At 44.3% G+C, this 24,361-nt stretch overlaps 1 protein-coding gene across 3 annotated transcripts in view; it reads left to right on the top strand.

Moving 5' to 3' along the window:
* ARID1A (AT-rich interaction domain 1A) overlaps positions 1-19,413 on the top strand; it is an 86,599-nt gene extending 67,186 nt beyond the window's left edge. For all 3 annotated transcript variants that reach the window (XM_044435343.1, XM_044435342.1, XM_044435341.1), the window contains 10 exons: positions 2,560-2,769; positions 3,432-3,636; positions 9,533-9,665; positions 9,805-9,977; positions 10,126-10,267; positions 11,409-11,534; positions 11,637-11,733; positions 12,996-13,869; positions 14,214-14,344; positions 16,431-19,413. In XM_044435343.1, the coding sequence (XP_044291278.1) occupies positions 2,560-2,769; positions 3,432-3,636; positions 9,533-9,665; positions 9,805-9,977; positions 10,126-10,267; positions 11,409-11,534; positions 11,637-11,733; positions 12,996-13,869; positions 14,214-14,344; positions 16,431-18,143 (3,804 nt within the window). In that variant the 3' untranslated portion in view covers positions 18,144-19,413. The remainder of the gene's footprint in view (positions 1-2,559; positions 2,770-3,431; positions 3,637-9,532; positions 9,666-9,804; positions 9,978-10,125; positions 10,268-11,408; positions 11,535-11,636; positions 11,734-12,995; positions 13,870-14,213; positions 14,345-16,430) is intronic.
* The last annotated feature ends 4,948 nt before the right edge of the window (positions 19,414-24,361 follow it).

The following is a 24,361-nucleotide window of genomic DNA, read 5'->3' as shown; positions in this document are numbered from 1 at the left end:
AAGGCCATCCTCTGCTTGGACCCTGCCTTACTTCCTAAGGTCGTCTCACTTTTTTATCTTGTTTAGGACATTGTCCTCCTCACCATCTTCTCCATCCAATCCACCCTAATAGAGTCCACCCTGCACCAGCTCGACATCAGGAGGGCTTCTGCCTTCTACAAATCCAGAACTGAATCATTTCACCACTCCCCAGACTGTTCATCTGTTACAGCGGACATTAAAAAGGATACCTCCTCCTTTCACAGGGATTATCCAACTGGGTCTTGAGCACCATTTGCCTAGCATAAAAGATGGCATCCTTGTGCCTCACTAGGTGACTGAGGGCCCCTTCCATGTGTGTACTGGCCATGTCCACAGCCCTCTTGGTTGGGATCCGCCTGCAGCCACATGGTCCACGCTTTCAATAGTCATCAGGCACTACTGGCTGGATGTCCATGCAAGGGCTGATTGCTCCTTCAGCAGGGCAGCCCTCTCCTCCATCCTCCAGTGATGAGAGCATCCCTCCATCCTTCACAGGGTAAGCCAGCTAATTACCCATATGAGGAATGCGCAGAGATGGCAACGAAGAAAGGCAGGTTGCTTACCTGTAACTGTCATACTTCGAGTGGTCATCCGTGCATTCACACAACCTATCCTCCAGCCCCACTTGCTGTCGTCCCCTCATCTACTGCCCTTACTCTTCTGAAAAACTCCAGGCTGGACTGGTGTTCCTCTTCTCACCTCTCCTTAGCCAGATATCATTGGCAGGCTCCTTAGAACTAAGAGAGTTGTATTGTATGGGGAGGGGCTCCCACCCAAAATGAACGCTTAGTTATAGAAACTCCCCAACAATAGCCTCTGCAAAGGCACAAAGCCCGTATGTGTGAGTGCACAGAGGACCACTCAAAGAATGACAGTTGCAGGTAAGCAACCTGCGTTTTTCATCAGAATATCTTGTTTTTCCCTGGTGTCACCAGCATCCTTCACTCAAAATGACAAGAGTGTATACACCCTTACATCCCACCTCAATTGATTGTCAGCATCATGAGGTATCAGTTCCCTGCTCTCCTGTGAACACCTACTGCTGGAAAATACTGACCCCTCTCACTTCACTTCACTACACTTTGCCAAGTCCCGCCATCTCTTCAATCCCTTGCGTCTACCACAGAGCGCCTTGTCTGTTCCTTGATTTGCACCGTGATTGATTGGTTGTATTGCAGCTTCATCTTCATTGGCCCGTTCTTTTGTCACCTTTCACAAATTCAGACTTAAAAAACCAAACACGTACTGAAACTCCTCTTTCCCCTCATTGCTTTGAATATGTACAATGCTTTTCCTATTGGATTCATGTTCTGAAGTCTGATTCTAGAAATACCTTTTGTTGCGAGGGAGCAGAACAAATGCCTCTTTTCAGAGATTTATGTTTTGAGGTATGCTTTTATACTACAAGATTTGATGTTTGAGAGCAGTTGAGCATACCAGTTACCTTGCTCAGTACCACTCCATGGATGCTGGCTCTCCTCCTTACTATGTATCTACTTCCAGTGCTGAAGGCTGTGTTTAGAGAAAACAGAAGAACTTGTTCCTGAAGATTTCTGTTGGGCTCTGTAGCATCTTGTTCTCGGAGTTGGGTCAAGGGCTGTCTGATTGTCCTGAGGAATGTTAGTTACTACCTGGTCTTCCTCCATTTCTGTGACTCAGAGAGAGAACAGTTACTGTTGCATGCGAGCTTTCTTTCTGCAAGGATCAACTGATGTAATAGTTTTTTCTGAGTCTTTTGTAAGACTTTTAAAAATTTTTTACTCTTTCCATAGTGGTAGGCATAGAGTCAAACATTCTACTAGGGCCAACTTTGATTGTTTTGTTCTTCCTGACTTCTGACGTTGCATAAAAACTGAAAACAGCTGGACTAAATGAATATGCTTGGGGTAGTGATACATTTGGACTGGGTGAGCCTTATATGGGCCTTACATGGCTCCCCCCTAGCTGGCTGAGTTCCACTGCCAGGGTGGCAAAATTGGGGCAACTTTGCTAGCAGCAAATAAGCCATACAGGGAACATGTGCCTTGTAGGCAAGCAAAATTGTGCTCCCGGACCTTCCTCTCTGATTTAGCAATTGTGTGGGTTCCTGTGGGAGAAGTGGTTCCTTTTGGTAGCCTAATCCCAGACTGTAGGCTTTGAATTCTGCTTGGAAAAGCAGAGATGTTGAAATGCAGGTGTACGTAACTTGTTAATTCTAGTAGATCATGGGTATTACCCTTGCTACCAAACTCTGAACTAGCTGCAAGTTCCTGAAGAATTTTCAAAAGCAGACCCACATATCATGTAGCTAAATGTAGGTAACTCTGACAAGAGCATGCCTTCCCAGGAAAGGATCATATCTGTAAAGATCTTACAACTTAAATTGTTGGCTAATTTTTGACAGTATTGTATTGAATAAAGCTGCATTTCAGCACTTTAGCTATCATCATGTATGACAAGCAGATTATTTCAGAATGGGAAAACAAAGCTTTGCTCAAGTTGTGTTTGAAGTTGCTCTGTGATTCTCTAGCCTGCTTCTTTCTCTCATTTTTCCCTTAGAAATCCAGTTCCTCCACAACTACAAATGAGAAAATTACTAAACTATATGAACTGGGTGGTGAACCAGAAAGAAAGATGTGGGTAGATCGCTATTTGGCCTTTACAGAAGAGAAAGCAATGGGCATGACCAATCTTCCAGCTGTGGGACGGAAACCCCTCGACCTGTATCGGCTGTATGTATCTGTGAAGGAGATTGGAGGCCTGACTCAAGTAAGTGAACAGTTAATGGAGAGCAGTTGGATGATATTAAGGACAATGTTTATATTTGCTAGAAGTCTTTCCTAGGGAGCTCTTGAGAAGACACATAGCTGTATCTAGCATCATAACCAGGATTTGATACACAGTGCCATACTTCTGTCTGTTTCTATGACAAATTCTAGTACTCCTAAGAAACATTCTCAAAGGTTCTGTGTTGAAGATAGTTGCTTATTTTTGCAGTACTGGTTATCAAGTTGCTACTTATCTGCATCCTTTCATCCAGCTCAGGGTTGCCCTACTATTTACAGCCACCTAATTTTGATCATCTGGTGCATGTGGCTTCTCTTGAATGTGTTTGTTTATCCCCTGAGAAGGATAGCTGAATTGCTCATCACTCCTCTTAAATTGTTAAAAAAGACCTGTTGGGGAGCCTTCCAAAACTCAGCACCCTCCAGAAGCTTTGGACAACTCCCAACACTCCTTAACATTGGCCACGTTGGCTGGGGCAGATGAGAGTGCAGTTAACGTACTGAAGCATTTGCTTGGACTAGGGTGCGAGTTTTCTTGCCTTCTCAAACCCTTTGAGGGAAGCCTATTTCTTTACCTGTTGCAAGTTTAGGAAAGGGTATGTGGCCTTGATTTTTTAAAAAGTTGTTCCTTCTGGCTTTGTGCAGGTTAACAAAAACAAAAAATGGCGTGAGTTAGCCACCAATTTGAATGTGGGCACCTCCAGCAGTGCTGCAAGCTCCCTGAAGAAGCAGTACATCCAGTGTCTCTACGCCTTTGAGTGCAAGATTGAGCGAGGTGAGGACCCTCCCCCAGACATCTTTGCAACCGATTCAAAGAAGTCACAACCCAAAATACAGCCTCCATCTCCAGGTGAGTCAAGCTTGGCTTCTGAAGTCCATTTGTATTCATACTGCCCTAAATGATCTAGATCAGTATCCAATAGACCATGGCCTGTACAAACAAACCACAAATGCTGAACAGAGTACTAATTTCTGCTAGAAATTAGAATTGTGCCATTTTCAGTTAGGTGTAAAGGCACACTTGCAAAATCCTTATTTAAGCAGGCTTTTTTGTGTTTTGCTGGCTATTTATAATATTTGTAACGGTGTTAACGTGTGGATGAAAATCAATGGTGGTTCTGCTTGCTTCAGGCAGAGTAGCTTTTTAATGTTGTATACGGATGCAGAGACAGGTGGCCAAGTCATCCAGTTGACTTTTCATTCTCTGTTTGGCTTCAGGCATGAACAATTCTTTCAGTGTGTCTAGATGACATCCTAGCTGTTTAAACTAAAAATTTATAATTGAACAGTCTGGGAAGATGGATTAAGCGTCAATGCATATCTGGTTGCTCATAGGTCTCCAGGTTTAGATTGGAAGTGTTGGTGTCTGATCTAGATCTTTAAAAGGAAACCTGATTTCAACAGATAATAACTCACATACCGCATGTTACGTTTTCTCTTAACATTAGAAATGGGCAGTACAAGTTTTTGTCTGTTCTATAAAGTACTTTTATTACTTATGAACTGTATTTTGTGTTGTAGCCTTGTGTCTTCTGGAGACTGATGTATCATTAAAAAATAGTCAGAAACATCACTAGTGATAAGGAATTTTCTTTAGTTGCAGAGTGCCCCTGAGGAAGGCAGCATTCTCTGAAGCATTGGGAGATTGGCACAAAATAAACTGGCACCCATATGATCTTGTTTTATTTTTATTTTCATGCTTTCACTTTTCATTTGTCAGAAAAAGGTAGTCTGTTACCAGATGTCCTCATTTACATGCATGCATGAACTTGCATATTCTACACTTGTACCCAACAAAACTGAAAACATAGGGGGCTTTGGCAGAAGTATTATGCATACAGTAGGTTGATTCTACACAATTCCTTAACAGAAAATGGGGAAATTATCTCACTGAGTAAACAGTTTTATTTTACCGCAGATAACATAATTAATTTTACAGAACATAATAATTTTTGATCGCTATACAACCACTGGATTGGCAGATATTCCTAACAGAAATATAGAATTAAGAAATAACTTAGAATAATGGTCTACACTCCCAGATTATCCAATGCCTCCCCCAGGGGGAGAGATAATCTAAAAATTAAGCAATAGATAAAGTTTTCCACTTATTTCCTACTTCAAGGCATAGGATTTCAAGAGACTCATAAGGCATCAACTGCCCCAAGGTTGTAGGACCATACTTTGTACCTATTTATTTATTTATTTATTTCCTATACTGCCCCCATAGCTGAAGCTGTCTGGGTGGCTTACAACAATGTATAAAACAACAAAATACAATACAAATACTATAAATTCATTTTAACATTGTTTTAACATTAGTTTAAAATAGCTTTAAAATATAGTAAAAAAAGGACTCTGCAAAGAGAAAACATCACCTGAATAATCCCATCAGGTTTCTGGATAACCAAGGAGATCTTTAAAGGCTTCCACATAAATGGCTGCCTTGACCTGGCACTGAAAAGGTGGCAAGTTCGGCTCTAGATGGGATGCAACAGGCAGGTTGCTCCATAGGTGGGGGGCCAGCACAGAAAAGGCTCTTCTTCTTCCCCCGAAGCTCCCATGGGGTTGGCATTTGGAATAAGACCCCAGAGGTCGAATGTAGAGCCTGAGACCCTTTAGTGTCCCAGGCAGACTTTTTGAGCTCACTGCATGATTGAATTGCATCAAAGACATGGAAGCCAGCTATAAATCTGCGGTGGGTGCTTCACAGGGGTAACGGTTGCACACAGGGCAACAGACGGTTTCAGCCAGGTGAGGAAAAGAACCTCTCACCCTGGAAAAGCAGGGTAGACTCTAGAGTAATGAGGAGAGAATGCCAGGAAGCCACATGAATCCCAGCTGGATCTGGAGTTGTGCAACAAATCTGTTCATACTGAGCATCACTATCTAATAGTGTATGGGATTCCTGAACTGAGAGGTTCAGGAGCACAAACTGGTGTGAAGTAGAACAAAGAGATAATCCTTTTGAATGTAGGTAATGAAAAGAACCTTTCCTTTGGTCTCTTGGCTACTTGACTGAATTAAAGCCAAATGACTACACAAGTCATGTTTCTGAGGAACGGTAGAGTAGAGATGCTTAGAAGAAGGATACCATGATGACCAGGTGATGCTTCAACTGCCTGCTTTAATGGGCTGATGTGTCTTGAGATGAGGAAGCTTCGGGACAGGGTTATCTGTCCTTCCAAGCCTGTAGACTGGCCCATTTAAAGATACCTGCATGGGTTGCTCGAATAGGAGGACAACTTGATAATCCTTAAATTTGGCTTAGAAGTAATTTTAGATACATTTTGATAGGCAGGCATTTCCTTTCTCAGGAATTCCTGGGTTTCCCATGTTGTAGAAGGGTAAATCCTTTGTTGCACTTTGGACACATCATGAGAGGGCAAGAAAGACAACCATGCTAGGGAAAGTAGAAGGCAGAAGAAAAGGAAGATCAGATCAGGATGTCAGGCAAGAGACCTTTCCCATCACCTGCAGCTTGAGCATTTTAACTAAAAATACCAGAGATCAAAGCTGGAATCTTCTACAGTGATGGCATGTGCTCTACCGCTGACCCATAGTCCATCACCTGGAACAGTTCTGTCTGCTTGAACATATTAAACTCCAGCAGATGAAAGCCTTCTTTTGGGGCAAAATTTGAGGAGCATGGTACTCCCTGGGAGTACGATGTGCTTTCCACCCCACTGATTAACCAGCCTGAAATCCAGAGCTGGAATGTGGATTGGGTTAAACAGAACAGAGACTATAGGTACCCTACATCATCCACTTTGTGCAGATTCTTGTTCTTTGTGGTGTGTGAATTCCTTTCATATTTAAATTATGTCCTATGGCTGTTTACCCTGAGTAAATCTTAGCTGAGGATCATTTTGAATTCTCAGACTAAATGTTGCTGCAGCTCCTGACCAGTAGCAGCTGTTGTGAAAAGGTGTGACATGTTGCACAGAGGATTTAACATTATGAAAGCTCTCCCTTTCCGTATCATGTGGGATATTCCACCCCACTTTGCAGATGATATGATGGAGGCATCAGGATGTGTTTTGTACAGCGGCATTTCCATGAATCCCAACACACCCCACCTTGAAAAACAACCATTGGTGAATTTATTCCTGGCTGTTTCTACATTTTGGGTTGGATCCAGTATCTGCCATCTGCAAGGGGAAGGGCTTTGAGTTTTGGGTAGTTCCCCCTGCCACACACACACACCATAACTAATTCCATTCAGCAGGGTCTTCTCACTATAGTTCATCTTGGAACAACCCAGAGTTTACAAGCTCTGCAGTCTTGAACACAAGTGGAAGGTGAGCATGCATGCTGGTTCTTGACCGCTCTCACTGAGATAAACAGCCCAGGAATGCTGTATCCTTAGCTTGTTTGTTGTGATGTTCAAACCTAGAACTCTGGTCTGTTGAGAGACAAGACAACCCGGAATTGGAACCCATGGATTGGCTGTCCTCAGACAACCGAGAATTCTGGATTTGGACATCAGAACATTTGCCTCAGTGGGAGATACCGGGCAACTGGAAATCAATGGGATGGTTGCTTTCTTCTTTCCTATGGCTGCAGTGTGTGAATTTTTTGGGGTGCTTTTAGGGGTTGCCATAGGAAGGAGTGGAAAACTAGTTATCTTCCACCAGCACAGTTGAGTCAGCATAATCTGGAAACTCAGCCCCAATTTACTGCATTTCATTTTTTTATTGGAGAGGTGGTTTGATTGTGGCAGTAATTGGTGATAACATAATCATCATCACAGATTTTTCTGTGTCAGTTAGCATCTGTTGTGGGATCAGGAAACCATTGCCTTCACTAGTCATTATAGTTTATGCTACAGTAAAACTGATAGTTTTTAAGGTGCTATGATAGTTACTGTTTGGTTTGCTACTGCTCTGAAACTTAATATTGGGCCAGAGGCGCACAGCTGCAAATACTGGCTCTTGGCTTTAAACAACCTGTCCTGGTTTAGTTCTTAGTTTCCATTGAAAGGCTGATATGTGTAGCTAGGACTGCCCTCTGCCCTGGGGTGCATCTCCAGGCAGTGCATGGTCAGTGAAAGGCCTTGCTTGCTGAAGATGCTGGGTGCTCCCAAGCGGGACGAACCAGCAGCACCCTCCCTTCTCCTTGTCGAAGGGGCATCTCTGTAAGGCACGTAACGGTGCCAGCCCGTGCTACGTCAGCTGCATCTTCTGGCTTAGACGCTGCCTCCTGGACTGCTGCAGCCTGAACTTTCTCCTCCGCTCCCACCCCTTCCATCCTCCCCCCTTTCAGCTTTTTCTGGCTCCTGGTTATGAATGAATAGTAACATGTGCCCTGGGAAGTGCAGCCAGTTAGGGTTGAATTCACAGTGTATGGAATTGGCACCCCTCCAGCAGTTTGTAAATTCGCGAGTTGGGAGGGCCAGCAGGGGGTGGGGACGGACAACAAATGGCAGCGACGCAGGGAATGTCTCGAAACCTCTTCCTGCTGATGTCAGTGCATTAGAATGCAGCGGAGACTTGGCTTGCGGGATTCCCTGGGGAACGGAATGGAGCTGAAAGGCGAATGAATGGGGAGAGCAGGTGGGGGAGGGGTTATGAATGGAGCTCCCTGCTGGCTCGCCTCCGCCCCTCCTCCTTGGGAGATGTCCCCAGACTGGGAGGGAGCAGAGGGAGAGGGTGCCAGGAAGGTGGGGCGTAAACAAACATGACCCGCATGTGACCTCCAGAGGATTTTAACGAATAGCTGAAATGACTCATCAACTCACAGGGCTGAGGCGAGGGATATCTGTGCCGAAAGTGGTAACTAATGGAAAACTTAATTAAGAATTTGTCTCTGCTCTCGCGGGCTCCGAGGTGTGTGCACCGGCCTGAGCGATGGCACTACCAGAGACTGCAGCCGGGCTGGAACCACACTGCATCCTAACTTTCAGGCAGACTGTCCAGTGACTTTGTGTCAAATGGGAGGCAAGTGGCTGCCTGCTCCCTTTTGCTTGTCCCTGTGCAGGAGAGGCTGTCTCATGTTCATGGGAAGAACCCAGTGGAGGCGAAAGATGTTGTGGTCACAGACGTGGAGAGTAATGGTGGAGCGTGGATCCCCCAATGAGGAGTTGAGGGGTTATCTGCCTGGCCTTCCTTACTGTATCAGGGGACCTCAATTAATTAATTAATTACTTCTTGCACCACCCAATAGCTGATGTCTGGCCAGTTCACAGCAATTAAAACAATAAAATACAAGACATAATATTAGAGTTTTAAAATTGCAGGATAGCAATAACCAAATAGGACCTCTAGCTATTGCACTGCCAAGTTTTATAGTATATACCAGAATTAAAACAAATGATGAAAAACTAAAATGTCTGTGAAAATAAAAAGATCTCTTTACTTGGTGCCAAAAAAAGCAAAGTGTGGATGCCAGATCTGATCTACTTCTGAGTAATGGTGTAGAACTGCCTCCTCCTAGAAGTGCTGTTCAGAATGTTGCTCCTCAGACATGAGTCTGCATAACCTGGTCTTGGGAAAACAGTGTTTAGAACTGTGAACATCTGATCACACAGTTGGGCAGAAGAGGGAGAATGCTGTGTGGCAAAGAGGAGGTTCCACCATCCTGGTGAAAATTCATTTCCTGTACCCCAAGGTATGTAAGGTCCCACAGAGACTGCAGTGTAGATTCTCCTCCACTTGTGTGCCCGCCAATATGACTAAGATCCCTGAGGGTTTTGCATAATATCTTCTACTTACCATGGAGCTGATGTCTCTCCTCTCCACTTGCAGCGGGTTCAGGTTCCATGCAGGGTCCACAAACACCTCAGTCCACCAGTAGCTCCATGGCTGAAGGAGGAGACTTGAAGCCCCCAACTCCTGCATCAACACCACACAGTCAAATGCCCCCTTTGCAAGGCATCAGGTATTGTACAGTCACTTTTTACTACTCATGTCAAACGACTGTTGTGCCTTGTCAGAGCTTTGCTTATAGGCATCATAGGACTGGTGGTTGTTTGCATCAATATGCAGATTAAAGCAGTTCCTCCTTTCTGTTGGGCCAGGAGTAATTCAGTAGGCCTTCAGGATGCCTTTCCCGATGGCAGTGACCCTACGTTCCAGAAGAGGAACTCGATGACTCCTAACCCAGGGTACCAGCCCAGCATGAATACTTCCGACATGATGGGCCGCATGTCCTATGAGCCAAATAAGGATCCATATGGCAGTATGAGAAAAGGTGAAAATGCTTCTTATGCTCAAGTACACTTGCTGAGTTCTCCAATCCTATGGAAGCAATGGGATGAATCTGTTCAACTGGCTGTTTGTTTGCGGTTGAAAAGAGGAATGGATCTTGTATTCTGACAGCTTTCTTTCCTCACTTTCAGGAAGTGATCCCTTTTTGCCCTCAGGGCAGGGCCCCAACAGCGGTATGGGTGATCCTTATAATCGAGCTACAGGTCCAGGGATGAGTAATATGCCCATGGGGCAGAGGCAACATTATCCATATGGCCCATATGACAGAGTGAGGTGAGTCTAGATGCTTTTGATCTACACTGGCACATAAGGGATTGCTAGATGGTGACAAGGTGGCCTCAGCAGTGCCTGAGGAGCTTGGGGAGGCTGAAGTCTGGCACCCATCCTGCTTTGAGGGGTCTTGTGGACAGCTGGTTTGCCCCCATGTGAACAGCATGCTGGACTGGATAGATTATTGGTATGATCCAGCATGACTTTTCTTACATGCAGATGTTTTTATTTTGCCTTTATTTCATTTAATGTACATGGTCACCTGCTTCCTCTGAACTATGGGTCGCTGAGGTTTGGGTTTGTGAGTAAGGAAAGTTTTTGAGGAGCAGGTTGGTAGAAGGAGAACTAAATATGGACAAGGACGAAAGGATTAAGATCTTCCATCTGGTTTACACACGATGCTAACCAGTTATCCATTTAACCCATGATTAACCCAGGGTTGTGCTACCCAGGGTTTGTCTAACAGACAGTCAGACAAACTGCAGTTTGATTTATCAATCACTGGGTGATTGCTTCCCTCTTCTTCCCCCTGTCCTTCACCCCGTATGTAAAATGCCTCTATGGCAGTGTACCATGTAGATTGACCGGTGTTTGTTTTTTACCACTCTTGCTTGTCACCTCTGGAGCCTGTTCTGGAAACAGTTCATGATCAATCCTCTGTTCTGGATTCACACAGAACAACCTATATGTTAAACAGCATAGACAGTCCAATAACAAGCAAGGTTTGTTTTTGAGGATTGCTTGTGATTAAAATCCATGGTTTATTGGTGTGGCTGGGTTTGAACGTAACAAACCATCAGTCAAATAGACCAAGAGTTAGTATTTCATATGAACAAGGTCATAAGCCAATATGACTGAAAATTATAAAGGATATGATGATAGAAGCTGTCCCCTGTTTCTTCAATTACAAAAGTTTATATAAATGCTCTCAACTTTGCCAAATAAGAGCATGTTAATGCCTTTAAAATTCTAAGAAATTCAAATTTTGATTATTTAAATAATTGCAGAAGGCTGAGAGTTCTGAGTTTAAACAAGAGGTTTGTAATTTGTATGCATATTCCCAGTAGTGATTGTCCTGTTAATTTCCAAGTGTTATAGAGGAAGACCAGAATAGTATCTTAGGAGTATGTGTGTTCACCTGTAGGACTGAAGCAGGAATGGGGCCAGAAGCTAATCTAGGAACCGGAACGCCCCAGCCCAACATCATGCCTTCCACCCCCGATTCAGGGATGTATTCTCCAAGCCGCTATCCTCAACAGCCGCAGCAGCGGTAGGTTCTTCTGTTGTATCAGCAACACAGTCTCTGCAATAAATGAACGTAATGATCTTCTGTGTATCTGGAAGAAAGTTAACCATTTGATCTTTTCTGTAGACATGATTCCTATGGCAATCAATTTTCCACTCAAGGTACATCCTCGGGCAGCCCCTTCCCCAGCCAACAAACCACCCTCTATCAGCAGCAGCAGCAGGTGAGTTCCTGGAGCTTTTGATGTTTGCCTGGGAGCGCATGAGCATTTGCTAGGAAACTCCTTTGTACCAGGAGGGTATGGCTTCGTTCAGAAGGCAGTGGGCTTTGCTGGCTTTACGAAGGTGCACCTTCTGTCACCTGCTTGAGTTTTAGCGAACCTTTCCATGTATATTTTGGATCCCAAGAAATTGCAGGCCTTGATCAGGCTTTGCCTGTCTTGGGCAATGGACTCTGGAGGAGAAACAAAATGCACTCATGTTAAACAAAGAGATTTTTCTTTTTCTTTTTTTATAAAGATTTTTATTAAGATTTTAAACTAAAAACATCAATCATCAAATACATTGGATGTGCTGGGTCAGCCCCTTACAACATATCTTTTTAACATTCTATAATCATATTCAAATCGATTTATAAAAATTTAAAAACATCTTTAAATCTAAGCCAAGTCCTGTTTCTCCAGCCAGTCATAAAAAAGGTCCCAAGTATGATAGAAGTCAGTATCTTTCTCCTTCAGTGATAGAGGCAATCTGTCCATTTCTGCACAGTCCAGAATCTTTTTTAAAATCAGTTCCTCAGTGGGTAATTCCTCACTCTTCCAGTATTGAGCAAGCACAATCCTCGCCGCTGTGATTAAATGTAGCATCAAATACATTTCTTGTTTGCTAATATCTTCCGGTATAATGCTTAACAAAAAAATTTCAGGTTTAAAAGCTAAGGGTTTTTGTAGAATTTCCTCAAGCCTAACAAAGAGATTTTTCTGTTGGTTGAAAACTAACATGCTATCTGGAGAAACTGTAGTTTTGAAACATAGCAAGAAGAAACCAAACATTAGTACGGACATGTTCAGACTGACCCATACATACCCTTCCCTAATGATCTGCCCTATGTAGGAAATCCCATTTCTAGACTTCTTAACATGCGCTTGTCACAGTGTGATTTTGTGTATGGGGTATGAAATTGTATATGTGTATGAAATTTCAGTATTTGGCCAGATTTAGGTTTAAAAATCTTCAAACACAGCTTATTGATGCTTATCATTTGGATGAAGGGGTTTACAGTTGGAAAATGTGGTCCATAGACAGAAAATCCAGATTATTCACAGAAAGTTAAGAATGCATTATAGTTGGAAACTTGAAAGTTAATAGTTAATAGTACAAAACATGCAGTGGAAGCTTACCTTGCTGTTAGCAATAGGACCTGTTAGGACAGTCTGTCTAGAAAAGAGAGCTGCTTAAAGATGACTCTCTCTTTCCCCATCCCCAGAATTACAAACGACCGATGGACGGCAACTATGGCCCCCCAGCCAAACGACACGAAACGGAGATGTACAGTGTCCCGTACAGCACAGGCCAGGGGCAAGCCCAGCAGCAGCTGCCTCCGGCACAGACCCAGCCAGCCAGCCAGCAGCAAGCTGCTCAGCCTTCCCCCCAGCAGGAGATATATAACCAGTATGGAAACACCTACTCTGCCACAGACCGCCGACCTGCTGCAGGGCCGCAGAACCAGTTCCCATTCCAGTTCGTCAGAGAAAGGGCTTCTGCTCCCCCAGGCCCCAGCACGCAGCAGAGCATGCCTCCTCAGATGATGGGGGGTCCCATACAGTCCACTCCGGAGGGCCCCCAGCAGGGCACCATGTGGCAAGGGCGTAACGAGTTGGGCTATAGCTATCAAAACCGGCAGAGCACTGGCTCTGCATCACAAGGGCCGGCATATCACGGCGTAAATCGAACAGATGAAATGCTGCATCCGGACCAGAGGGTCAACCATGAGGGACCATGGCCTTCCCATGGCAATCGCCAGCCTCCTTACGGTCCCTCTGCCCCAGTGCCCCCGATGACGAGGCCACCCCAGCCCAACTACCCAACCCAGCCTAGCATGCAGAATCACATTCCTCAGGTATCTAGTCCAGCACCTCTTCCCAGGCCGGTGGAAAACCGCACCTCTCCAAGTAAATCGCCATTCCTGCATTCAGGAATGAAGATGCAGAAGGCGGGACCACCCGTTCCTGCCTCACATATAACACCAGCAGCTGTACAACCTCCAATGATACGACGGGACATCACATTCCCACCCGGGTCGGTGGAAGCCACACAACCTGTGCTGAAGCAGAGGCGACGTCTGACCACAAAAGATATTGGTAATTGAATGTTTCCTTTTTTTCTCTCTTGTGTTGATGGAAGGGCGTGTCTTTCAGGGCACGACTTATCCTTCTGTGGATCACTGATGCATAATATTAAGTGAAGGGGCTCTCAGGTGCTTACAGTTTGGAAATTTGGTGGTTGTCGTAGCTGTCTACGACACCCAACATGTTCAGGGATGCTCATATGCATGGTTTTTCTCTCCCTATGAAAACACAGTAAAAATACCTGAGAGCCACACAAGAGCAGGAGAGATTCCTGTACTTCTTGCAGAATTTGGAAAGTGGAAGTTAGGACAGTTTGAGGAGCTGCTGGTTATCAAACCTTGTGTTGCATGTTCCAGGAACTCCGGAAGCATGGAGAGTAATGATGTCTCTGAAGTCTGGGTTACTGGCTGAAAGTACGTGGGCCTTAGATACCATAAACATCCTGCTCTACGATGATAACAGCATTATGACCTTCAATCTCAGCCAGGTGGGTCAATACCTGCTAGTCGCATGGCTTTGCAATCTGAAAATGGGATTGGAAGAATGATTAGCAGGGTAGATGTGTGCTTCGCTTCTGGAGTATGGAATTGGGAGCCTTGGGGGTGGTTTAAAGAGAAAAGGATTCTAGACCCTCAGGCTGAAAGGAAGGGTAGGCTTGCGATCCATTAAGGTGGATAGGATTTCTGGTCAGGCCATGGAGATCCCACACTGGTTCCTTGTCCCACTGTTTGATCAGAAGAAAGAAGAAAAAATACGTAGTGTAAGCAAATTTGCATCATTGATGCTGGTAGTAAACGTTCAGCTTTTTTCTAAGTGGATTGTTAAATTTGGGACGTAATGCAACCCAAGCCACTCTGTGGTTGGGTCATGCCAGTCAGTAAATGTACACTGTGTATATGGAGCCTAGGTAAAGATGTATTCAGCTCTCCTTGTTTGTAAAGATAAAGGGTTTCTTGTAGCACCACCAAAAGATTTAACAAATGTATTATGGAATCGGTGTACAACAGCTTGTATTCATTTAATCATACCACATTGGATTCATCTGATGAAGTAGACTACGGTCCACAAAAGGTTATGTCATACTAAATAAGTTAATCTTTAAGTTGCTTCATGGTGCTTTGTGCTTAGTGCAGCATATCATCTGGAAATCATCTGATCTGCACCAGCTCCCCTCTAATACAATTGTCTGTAATTAACTTGGGACTCAGGAAGGATGATAGCACAAAATAGTTTTTCCACTTCCTCCTTCCTTTTTAAGCATTCATACTCCCTTTTAGATTGGCATTTGGGCGAGCTGCTTTCTAGAAACAGATTCCATCCAGGCTGCACTTTAAGCTTGTGTATATAAACACCAAAGAAGGAACAGAACCTTGTATTGGTATCCTGGAATAGGCATGGTGTAGTAATTTCATGCATGTCAGTGTATACACTAAAGGCTTGGCACAGACTCAACATCAACCCATGGTTTGGTGTTACATGAACAAACCTGAAATGAGCCTAGGAATTGTGCACTCCCCCTGTCCTGCACATGCTGTGGATCTCTTCTCTGCGGCAACCACTTTCTGATAATACATCTGAACTGGCAAAACCCTGGTTTATACCTGTCCTACAAACCATGAAGAAAGCCTGAATTGCAAGGCAAATACACACCAGTATAATAAAGAAAGCTTTGGTTTGTAGAGCAGGTTCAAATGGTAGATGTCATGCCAAAATTGGATTTGATGCAAACTGGGGGGGGGGGGTAGAGAGAAGTGCTGCACAGGAGGAGGAATTGCATAACCCCAGGATGTCTACTAAGCTTACTACATAGCACCAAACTACACCTGAGAGCCAGGGTGGTGTAGTGGGTAAGAGCACAGGACTGGGACGCAGGCGACCAGGGTTCTAGTCTCTGCTCAGCCATGGAGCCAACTGGGTGACTTTGGGCCAACTGCAGATGCTCAGCCCATCCTACCTCACAGGGTGGTTGTTGTGGGGATAAGCTTGAGAGCAGCAGGAGGGGAATGATGGAAGCGGCTTTGAGTTTGTTGTAAGAAAAAAGCGCGACATAACTCAAATAAGTAAATGACTTGACATGATGTCTAAAGGGAGTTATCTTCAAGGGCACGAAATTCTCATGCTATCTTAGTACACTTGATATTCTTAGTGAATTGCTGTAATAACAAATGAGAAAGTGAAAGACTTTTTCTGCCTCAAAATATAAGTAGAAATACATTGAGCACAGTTCAATATATTTGTTCCTGTTTTCTCACTAGCCAGTAGTGAGGAATGCCAGTTGTCCGGCTCCTTTTCCCATCTAAGCATGTTTGGATTGCAGCATGAGAGTATCGGGCAATCTTCTGTGAAGAGTATTTGAGCTTGGGCTGGGGTGAGTGGACATGTGGAAAATAAAAATAAACAGTGGTCGGAGAATGGAGGAGTTTATATTAGCATTACCAGCACCAGCACAGAGAAAGCAGTTAGAAGGACAAAATAACTGTCAATTCTTATGTTCATATTTTCATTTACAGCTCTGTGCAAATCTGCCTGTATCAAGCCAGTCTTAATCTGCTCATAATTCTTTTGTCTTGCAGCTGCCAGGGTTGTTGGAGCTACTCGTGGAATATTTCCGGCGTTGCCTGATTGAAATCTTTGGAATCTTGAAAGAATACGAGGTGGGAGATCCAGGGCAAAGAACACTATTGGATCCTGAAAGGTTCTGCAAGTCTTCGAGTCCTCCTCCTGAAGAAGGGGAGAGGGAGGAACCACGAAGTACTAACTGTGAGGAAGAGGAAGAAGAGGAAGGGGAGGAGGAGGCTGCCTTTGCAAATAAAGCTACGGCACCACTAGAGAGTGAGGAGAAGCTGGTCAGTAAATTTGACAAGCTTCCCGTCAAGATAGTGCAGAAGAACGACCCATTTGTGGTAGATTATTCCGACAAACTTGGCCGGGTACAGGAGTTTGAGAGTGGGCTGCTGCACTGGCGGATTGGTGGGGGCGATACCACTGAACACATTCAGACCCACTTTGAAAGCAAAATGGAACTCTCGTTGACTCACAAACGAGTGTCCTGCAACTCCATTTTGCGGAAACGTTCTGTAGCTGAGGCCAGCCCAGTCACCCGAGAGGGAGAGTCCCCTCCATTGGAGGGTCGTCCAGAGAAACGGATAACGGCTACCATGGACGACATGCTTTCGGCACGGCCGGGCTCCTTGCCGGAGGAGGAGGTCAGAAATGTGGAGGTGACCAAGGAAAGCAGTAAATTCCCATTTGGCATCAGTCCAGCTCAGAGCCACAGAAACATAAAAATTCTGGAAGATGAACCTCACAGTAAAGATGAGACCCCGCTCTGCACACTTCTAGACTGGCAGGACTCATTATCTAAGCGCTGCATCTGTGTGTCTAACATCATCAGGAGTTTATCATTTGTGCCAGGCAATGACTTTGAGATGTCTAAACACCCTGGCCTGCTGCTGATCCTAGGGAAACTGATTCTCCTTCACCATAAGCATCCAGAACGCAAACAGGCACCGCTAACATATGAGAAGGAAGAGGAACAGGACCAAGGAGTGAGCTGCAACAAAGTGGAGTGGTGGTGGGACTGCTTGGAGATGCTGCGCGAAAACACTTTGGTCACGCTGGCCAATATCTCTGGCCAGCTGGACCTTTCACCATACCCAGAGAGCATCTGTTTGCCTATCCTGGATGGGCTCCTCCATTGGGCGGTGTGTCCTTCAGCGGAAGCCCAAGACCCTTTTCCAACCCTTGGGCCTAATGCTGTCCTTTCCCCTCAGAGACTGGTTTTGGAAACACTCAGCAAACTCAGCATCCAGGACAACAATGTGGATTTGATCCTTGCAACACCACCCTTCAGTCGCTTGGAGAAACTCTACAGCACCATGGTGCGTTTCCTTAGTGACCGAAAGAACCCAGTGTGTCGGGAGATGGCTGTGGTCCTGCTGGCCAACTTGGCGCAGGGTGACAGCTTGGCAGCTAGGGCCATTGCCGTGCAGAAGGGCAGCATTGGCAACTTGTTAGGCTTCCTGGAGGACAGCCTGGCAGCCACTCAGTTCCAACAGAGCCAAGCCAGTTTGATGCACATGCAAAACCCTCCCTTTGAACCGACCAGTGTGGACATGATGCGTCGGGCAGCTCGGGCGCTGCTTGCTCTGGCCAAAGTGGACGAGAACCACTCTGAGTTCACGTTATATGAGTCACGGCTGTTGGACATCTCCGTGTCACCTCTGATGAACTCGTTGGTTTCACAAGTTATTTGTGACGTACTGTTTTTAATTGGCCAGTCATGACAGCCGTGGGATGCCTATACCCCTGTGTGCGTGTGTGTGAGTGGAGGACTTAGAAACTGATTGTTGCCCTTTATTTATGCAAAACCACCTCAGAATCCACTGTCCGCCCTGCGCTGTCCTGCTTCTACCTTGGGGAAAAGATATTCCCCCCCTTCACCTCTGCCCTTCAGATCTGTCCCAATCCCCTGTTCAAGGAGACAAAAGCTCTGCCTACATTTAAAAAAAGACTTTTTTTATTTTAACCAAAGTTGCTGTTGTTTACAGTGAGTTTGGGGAAAAACAACTTTGTCCTGTTATCGCATCAACAGGCGCTACTTTCATAACTGTTTTTAATGGTAAACTCTGAAGGACAAAAAAGTGACTGCTGAACTCTTGTGTGGTTTATCGTTGTACATTCACAATCTTGCAGGAACCAAGAAGCTACCAGTTGTGAACAGACCTTTGTCCAATGGAGGCCTGTGCAGTAGAGTGTAGAACTTCATGTACTGTACACCTTAAACTGTAAACATACTGTAATAATGTCTCACATTGAAGAAAAAAAGCTGGATCAGCAGCAAGCTGTAGTTTTTAAAAATGTTTTTAGTTAATGTTGAGGAGAAAAAAGGCTTTTCCCCCAAAGTATCATGTGTGAACCTACAACACCCTGACCTCTTTCTCTCTTCCTCCTTGATTGTATGAATAACCCTGAGATCACCTCTTAGAACTGGTTTTAACCTTTAGCTGCAGCCTGACAGCTGCCACGTGTGTATATATATATGACGTTGTACATTGCACATGCCCCCAGACTCCTTGCAGTTTTGTTCCCCTTCTCCCCGCCACCCCTTTATAGTATGACGAGTTAAACGAGTTGATGACCTGCAAAAGCGAGACACCAATTATTTAATCTCTTGCCAGACATCTCTCTTTCTCTCTCTTTCTCTTTCTCTGGAGGATGCTGTACAGGTCTCTGTGTATAAAGTCATTGCTGTCTCAGCAGCCAATCAACTTATAGTTTTATTTTTCCTGGGGTTTTTTGTTTTTTTGTTTTTCTTTCTAATCGAGGTGTGAAAAAGTTCTAGGTTCAGTTGAAGTTCCTGATGAAGAAACACAATTGAGATTTTTCAGTGATGAATTCTGCATATTTGTATTTCAGACGATGTAGCTAAAAAAACTTGATGTAAATTCCTCCCTTTTTTCCTTTTTTGGCTTAATGAATATCATTTATTCAGTATGAAATCTTTATACTATATGTTCCACGTGTTAAGAATAAATGTACATTAAATCTTGGTAAGATGTTTGTGAGAGCTTTCATTTTGAATGACTGCCTGAGGCTGCACATGGGCCAGCCCTTACATTTTGTAGCCAGGGCCGACTTCCCAAATGCAATAATTTTTCTAAGAAAAATATTCTTGGAGCAAAGGAGGCGCTTCGTTTTCAAAGGAAAGGTCAAAGGATTTCTGTTTTAAAATAAGGAAAGTGGATTCTAGCATTAGAAAAGAGCTCAGATTTTGGTTTTGGAGTAGAACAACTTTAAACACCCTCTCCCCATAGACCCAAAACATACCGAACATGTTTTTAAGACTGGATAAATCAGTCCTGCTCGTGACATCTGCAAATGTTAAACGGATGTGTGCTGCTAGAAAATGCATACTACATGGGAGAATCTGTTCAGAGTGCTGCCTCACAGGAAACAAGTGTGACAATTTTGTGGAGTGTTCAACATATCCTTCCCCAACCTGGTGCTCTTCAGATGTGCTGGGACTACAACTCCACTCATCCTTGATAATTCATCATGCTGGCTAGAGCTGATGAAGATTGGAGCCAAAAACATCCAAGGGCTCCCAGGAAGGGCAGGCTGCCTCATAAAGATGGAAACAAAAGCATTGTAGAGCAAAAAACCAAACCAAACCCATGTTCAATAGAAGTGAGAAATCTTGAAAAAGATGTCTGCTTCTTAAAAGTGAGATGGGCTTAACTTGAATAATATCTGCTTCTTAATAGCATAACTCTCCTCCCCTTTCTCAGCATCTTAGGGAATTCTTCCAGCCTTGCAGGAAGATTCTTTCCTAGATTTGGCTAAGAGAACATAAGGCCACAATGGCCTACTGGATGCCTCTGGAAAGCCCACAAGCGAGAAGGCAGTCTAACCTCCTTCCACTGCTGTTCCCCAGCAATGTATCCAGAGCCAAGGTGGCTTCAATCCTACTAGCAGTGTATTATCTGCACATCCTGAAGAGTTTCTGAACAGCTTCCACAGCTTGTAGCCACTAATAGATACGACCTCCACAAATTTGACCATTCATCTTTGAAAACCATCTAAGCTTGAAATAGTCCATGAATTATGCCACACCACTCCATGAGCTTCATGGCTGAAGGCAGGTTTGAATGCAGGTCTCACCCTATTTAACACAGCCCCCCATACACCATGGCTCAGATCTCCTGCCTTTCATGTGATGAACTGTGAACTGAGCACTAACTTACTTCTGCCATCAATTCCATTGCTGCCAGCCATGTTGCCACACAAGAGCAAATCTCCATTTTAAATGCTCAGTAGTCAAGCCAAGGAACTTTAATGCAGATTATAAAAGGCACTGAAGGAATCCTTTTAAGAGAAGCTGGAATGAGAGATCAAAGGTGTCCTAAGCGTTCAAAAACAAACCATGAAGCCAAATGTACATTAGACCCCAGTCCAGAACAGAGAAGATTGGAAAATAAGAAATTTAAGTGCACCTCTGTATGTTAAAAACCAGGAGGTGCTGAAGTATTCTGCTGCAGTTGTCTACAGAGACAGTTTCTTAGGGAGAAGAAAAAACAGCAAGACCTCCTTTGGTTGTCACTGCTGCCTGGGGACACAACTGCTCCCTACCCCGTTGTGAAATGTCTGGTTGAGTGTTCTGTTCTGCCTGCATCAGGGTAGTCAGACTGAGCTCAGCTTTTACCTCAGCTAGGCAAAAAGAGGGATAGAATGCAAAATAGAACTGCCCAGATCATATGCCCCTTATACAAATCTTTTGATGTGACCTCATTTAGACTATTGTGAGCAGTTCTGGTTAAAAAGGATATTATTTAGTTGAGAAAATTACAGAAAACAAAAATGATCAGGGGGCTGCAGCAGCTCCCCTGTGAGGAGTGGCTACAGCAACTAGGATTGTTCAGCTTAGAAAAATGGTGGCTAAGGGGAGACATGATAGAAGTGCTTAAAATAATGCATAGTTTGGAGAGGGTGGCATTTCCTTTCCCTCTCCAATAATCTAGAATGCAGAGCCATGTTATGAAGCTGATTGGTGGGAGGTTTAGGACAGATGAAAAGCCCTTCATGCAGCATATAGTTAAATTATGGAATTGGCTGTCACAGGAAGTGTTGATAGCCACCAATTTGGCTGACATTAAGAATGGATTGGGCAGATTCATGGAGGAGGAGGCTATTGGTGGCTACTGGACTTGATGGCTACGCACTACCTTCTTTTCCAGAGGTGACATGCCTGCATACACAAGTTGCTGTGGAGACTGGACAGAAGGAGGCCTTGCACCCATTTTGCTTGAGCAAGCTGGTGGGCAGCTGGTTTGCTGCCATGTGTACAGAGTGCTGGACTAGGAGTAGGTGAACCCTGGTTTGATCCAGCATACCTTTTCTTTTTCTTTCTTCTAGGGCAGAACACCCATTCATCTATGGCCACCATGGGCCTTTTCTGTCATCAGTGCAGCCAGATACTGGGTAGTAGATCTTTTTCACATAACTATTTCCCCAGGAGTTTCACCAACCCCTCTACTAAGAGTAGTGAGTGGCAGGACTGAATGCTGAGTGATAAGGCCCGCGAGATTCTCAATGCAAAAAGTATATATGAAATTCTTCTACAGGAGTTTCCAATAGGTGCCTATTTGGCATCCCCCCAACCCATTTTTAACGTAAGTACACAGATTTGTATGAAATGCATTCCACTGTCTAGCAATTATGCGTAGGCATCACTAGGCAACAGACCATGCAAGCCTCTATTGGAGCCTGTGATCTGCATGCCACCCATTCACAGATCAACAGTGGTGTAAGGACCTCAATCCATTGCATTCTAGGTGAGTTGTTTATCCTTCCAGTTTTGTAATTATACTTGCAGCACTCAAAGGTGTGTGGAACTTATTTCCTCTTCCATTTGTTAATTTTTATGACTCAGGTAAACTTGGAGCACACACATTAGTGAATATTAAAAATGGTTCCAGCATGAAATTTATCCATGTAATAACCTCCTCCTAAAAAGAAGCAACTGCTGGACATTGCCAAAAGATATGTTTATGCAGTAGTTATATTGCACTGCCAGCAAATAGCTAAAAAAGATAGTCCCTTATTAAAGAGATGTTCTAGTGGCCAATGGGGGTGGGGGAAGCTTTTGCTGAATAAGATGCAGCCCAAAATCCATAGACACAGAAGCTAGATGTCAAAGCAGCAATCAGTTCCCCAAATTTCCCAGTGTACCCAAGGATCCAAAAAAGGGGGCCCTGTACTGCTATGTAAACTGTTTCGGTAAACTCTTAAGTTACACATTAAAAGTCTTTAATAAATAAGGGAGACAGCACTCAACTCGAAGTCCTGCATTGAGCAAGGGGGTTGGATCCGATGGCCCTCTGGCCCCTTCCAGCTGTACTATTCTGTGAGACTATGATTTCAAGTCCCAAACCATTTAGGACAGACTTCCATAACTAGGAGAACTCTAGATAGGTCTGACTACAGCATCCCCACCCAGTTATGATCCCCATCTGTATCACAGGAATAAATGAAGGGTGAACGAGATATGGCACAGTTTGAACTTTGAGCCACAAACCTGAAATGATTGGCAGTATCAAGAAAGACAAGTATCTTTTGAACCAAAGTTGAGCTCAGCCAGTGCCAGGATAAACCTTCAGTTGCGTGAGATGGAGCAACAGATGGAATTCAGTTTGCCCACCGGTACTTATTCCCAGTGAGGAACCCCACAAGTTCCTCTCCTCCTTCCTGACAGTAATCTCTCTCCCTCCCCCTCCCTTATACTCAGCGGTTCCGTACAGACTTGTTCAGTGCACATATCGCAGGACTGTCTTGCACAGCATAGCTGGCAAACGAACAAGCAAAGCTCAGGGTTCTGCAAAGGGGTAGTGGGGAAAAGTCCTGGTTCCAAAGCCATTGAAGTTGTGATTTAAGCATGTGCTGAACTAAAAGAATTAAGAGCTTATACTTGAAATACCTCTCCACAGGTTGAAGCCTTTTGTTGATTGCCTTCCTGGGTGCTTTTTCTACAAGGCTGGAATGATTCTAGATGGCAGCCAAGCCATGAGACCAATGGACTGTCCAAGTAAAATGTGTACAAAATGTTGCATTTAATTACTTCCATGTATACAAGCCAAACGCATTGGCAGTCTTGTGTTGCTGCTATTTGAGCACGTTTAAGAAACTGGTGGCATTTAATGTGGCTTTGACTTAACCTGACAGGAGTTGGGTTAAACCTGTTGCATCACTGCAAACTGGAATAAGTAAGCTCTGTTTATAAAAGTGCCAAGGTTGTTCAATGGGGGCTTTTTTTTTAAAAAAAGCTTGCTACTCCAGGCCTTTTGATGCACAAGTCATGTGACACAGATCTGTTAAATGCTCCAACTATCTGGTTTCATGGCAATCTAGATATGAATTCATCTAGATCTGGGGGGATAATCTGCTAGCCAGAAAGCTACAGCCATTTGCTATAATCAGTGATGTCTAAAGTTCAGAGATCTCTTTTCTGTGGCATTTTCCCATGATGAGAGATTTCTGCATGAGGAAAACTGTCTGCAAACTTGTGTTGTGGCATGTTCTATTTTGTCATAAAGGAAACAGCTGCGGCAGCTGCCACAGAAATCTGTTTCCCACTGTCCACGTGGCAAAGCTCAATTCTTGTGCCACGCTTCAGGCATGAAAAATGCCACTTCTAAAGAACCTCTAATTTAATGATAAGACAACTTGGCTCAGTTTTCTCAGACGGCCAGGCAGAATGCCTTTGTTTCTTGACATTCTTCTCTCAATTCAAGAGGCGGCAAAAAAGAAATGGTGAATGGGATTACTGGAAGCCAAAGCGTTTTTTTTAAACGTCCCAGTGGAAGCAGTCCTAGTGAGGTTCAAAAATAGGGAGCAGCAAACTAAAGGCTTCCCTGGAGAAATGTCAAGGAAGTGGAGATGACATGAGCATATTCTTGTTCAGTCTTGGCTGGGAGTGATGAGTAGGGAATTTAATTTAACCCTAGTC

This window comes from Varanus komodoensis, unplaced genomic scaffold, assembly GCF_004798865.1.
Source record: "Varanus komodoensis strain SLA01 unplaced genomic scaffold, ASM479886v1 scaffold29_1, whole genome shotgun sequence".
Lineage (NCBI taxonomy): Eukaryota > Metazoa > Chordata > Lepidosauria > Squamata > Varanidae > Varanus > Varanus komodoensis.
This window is presented reverse-complemented; position numbering and strand designations above follow the sequence as displayed.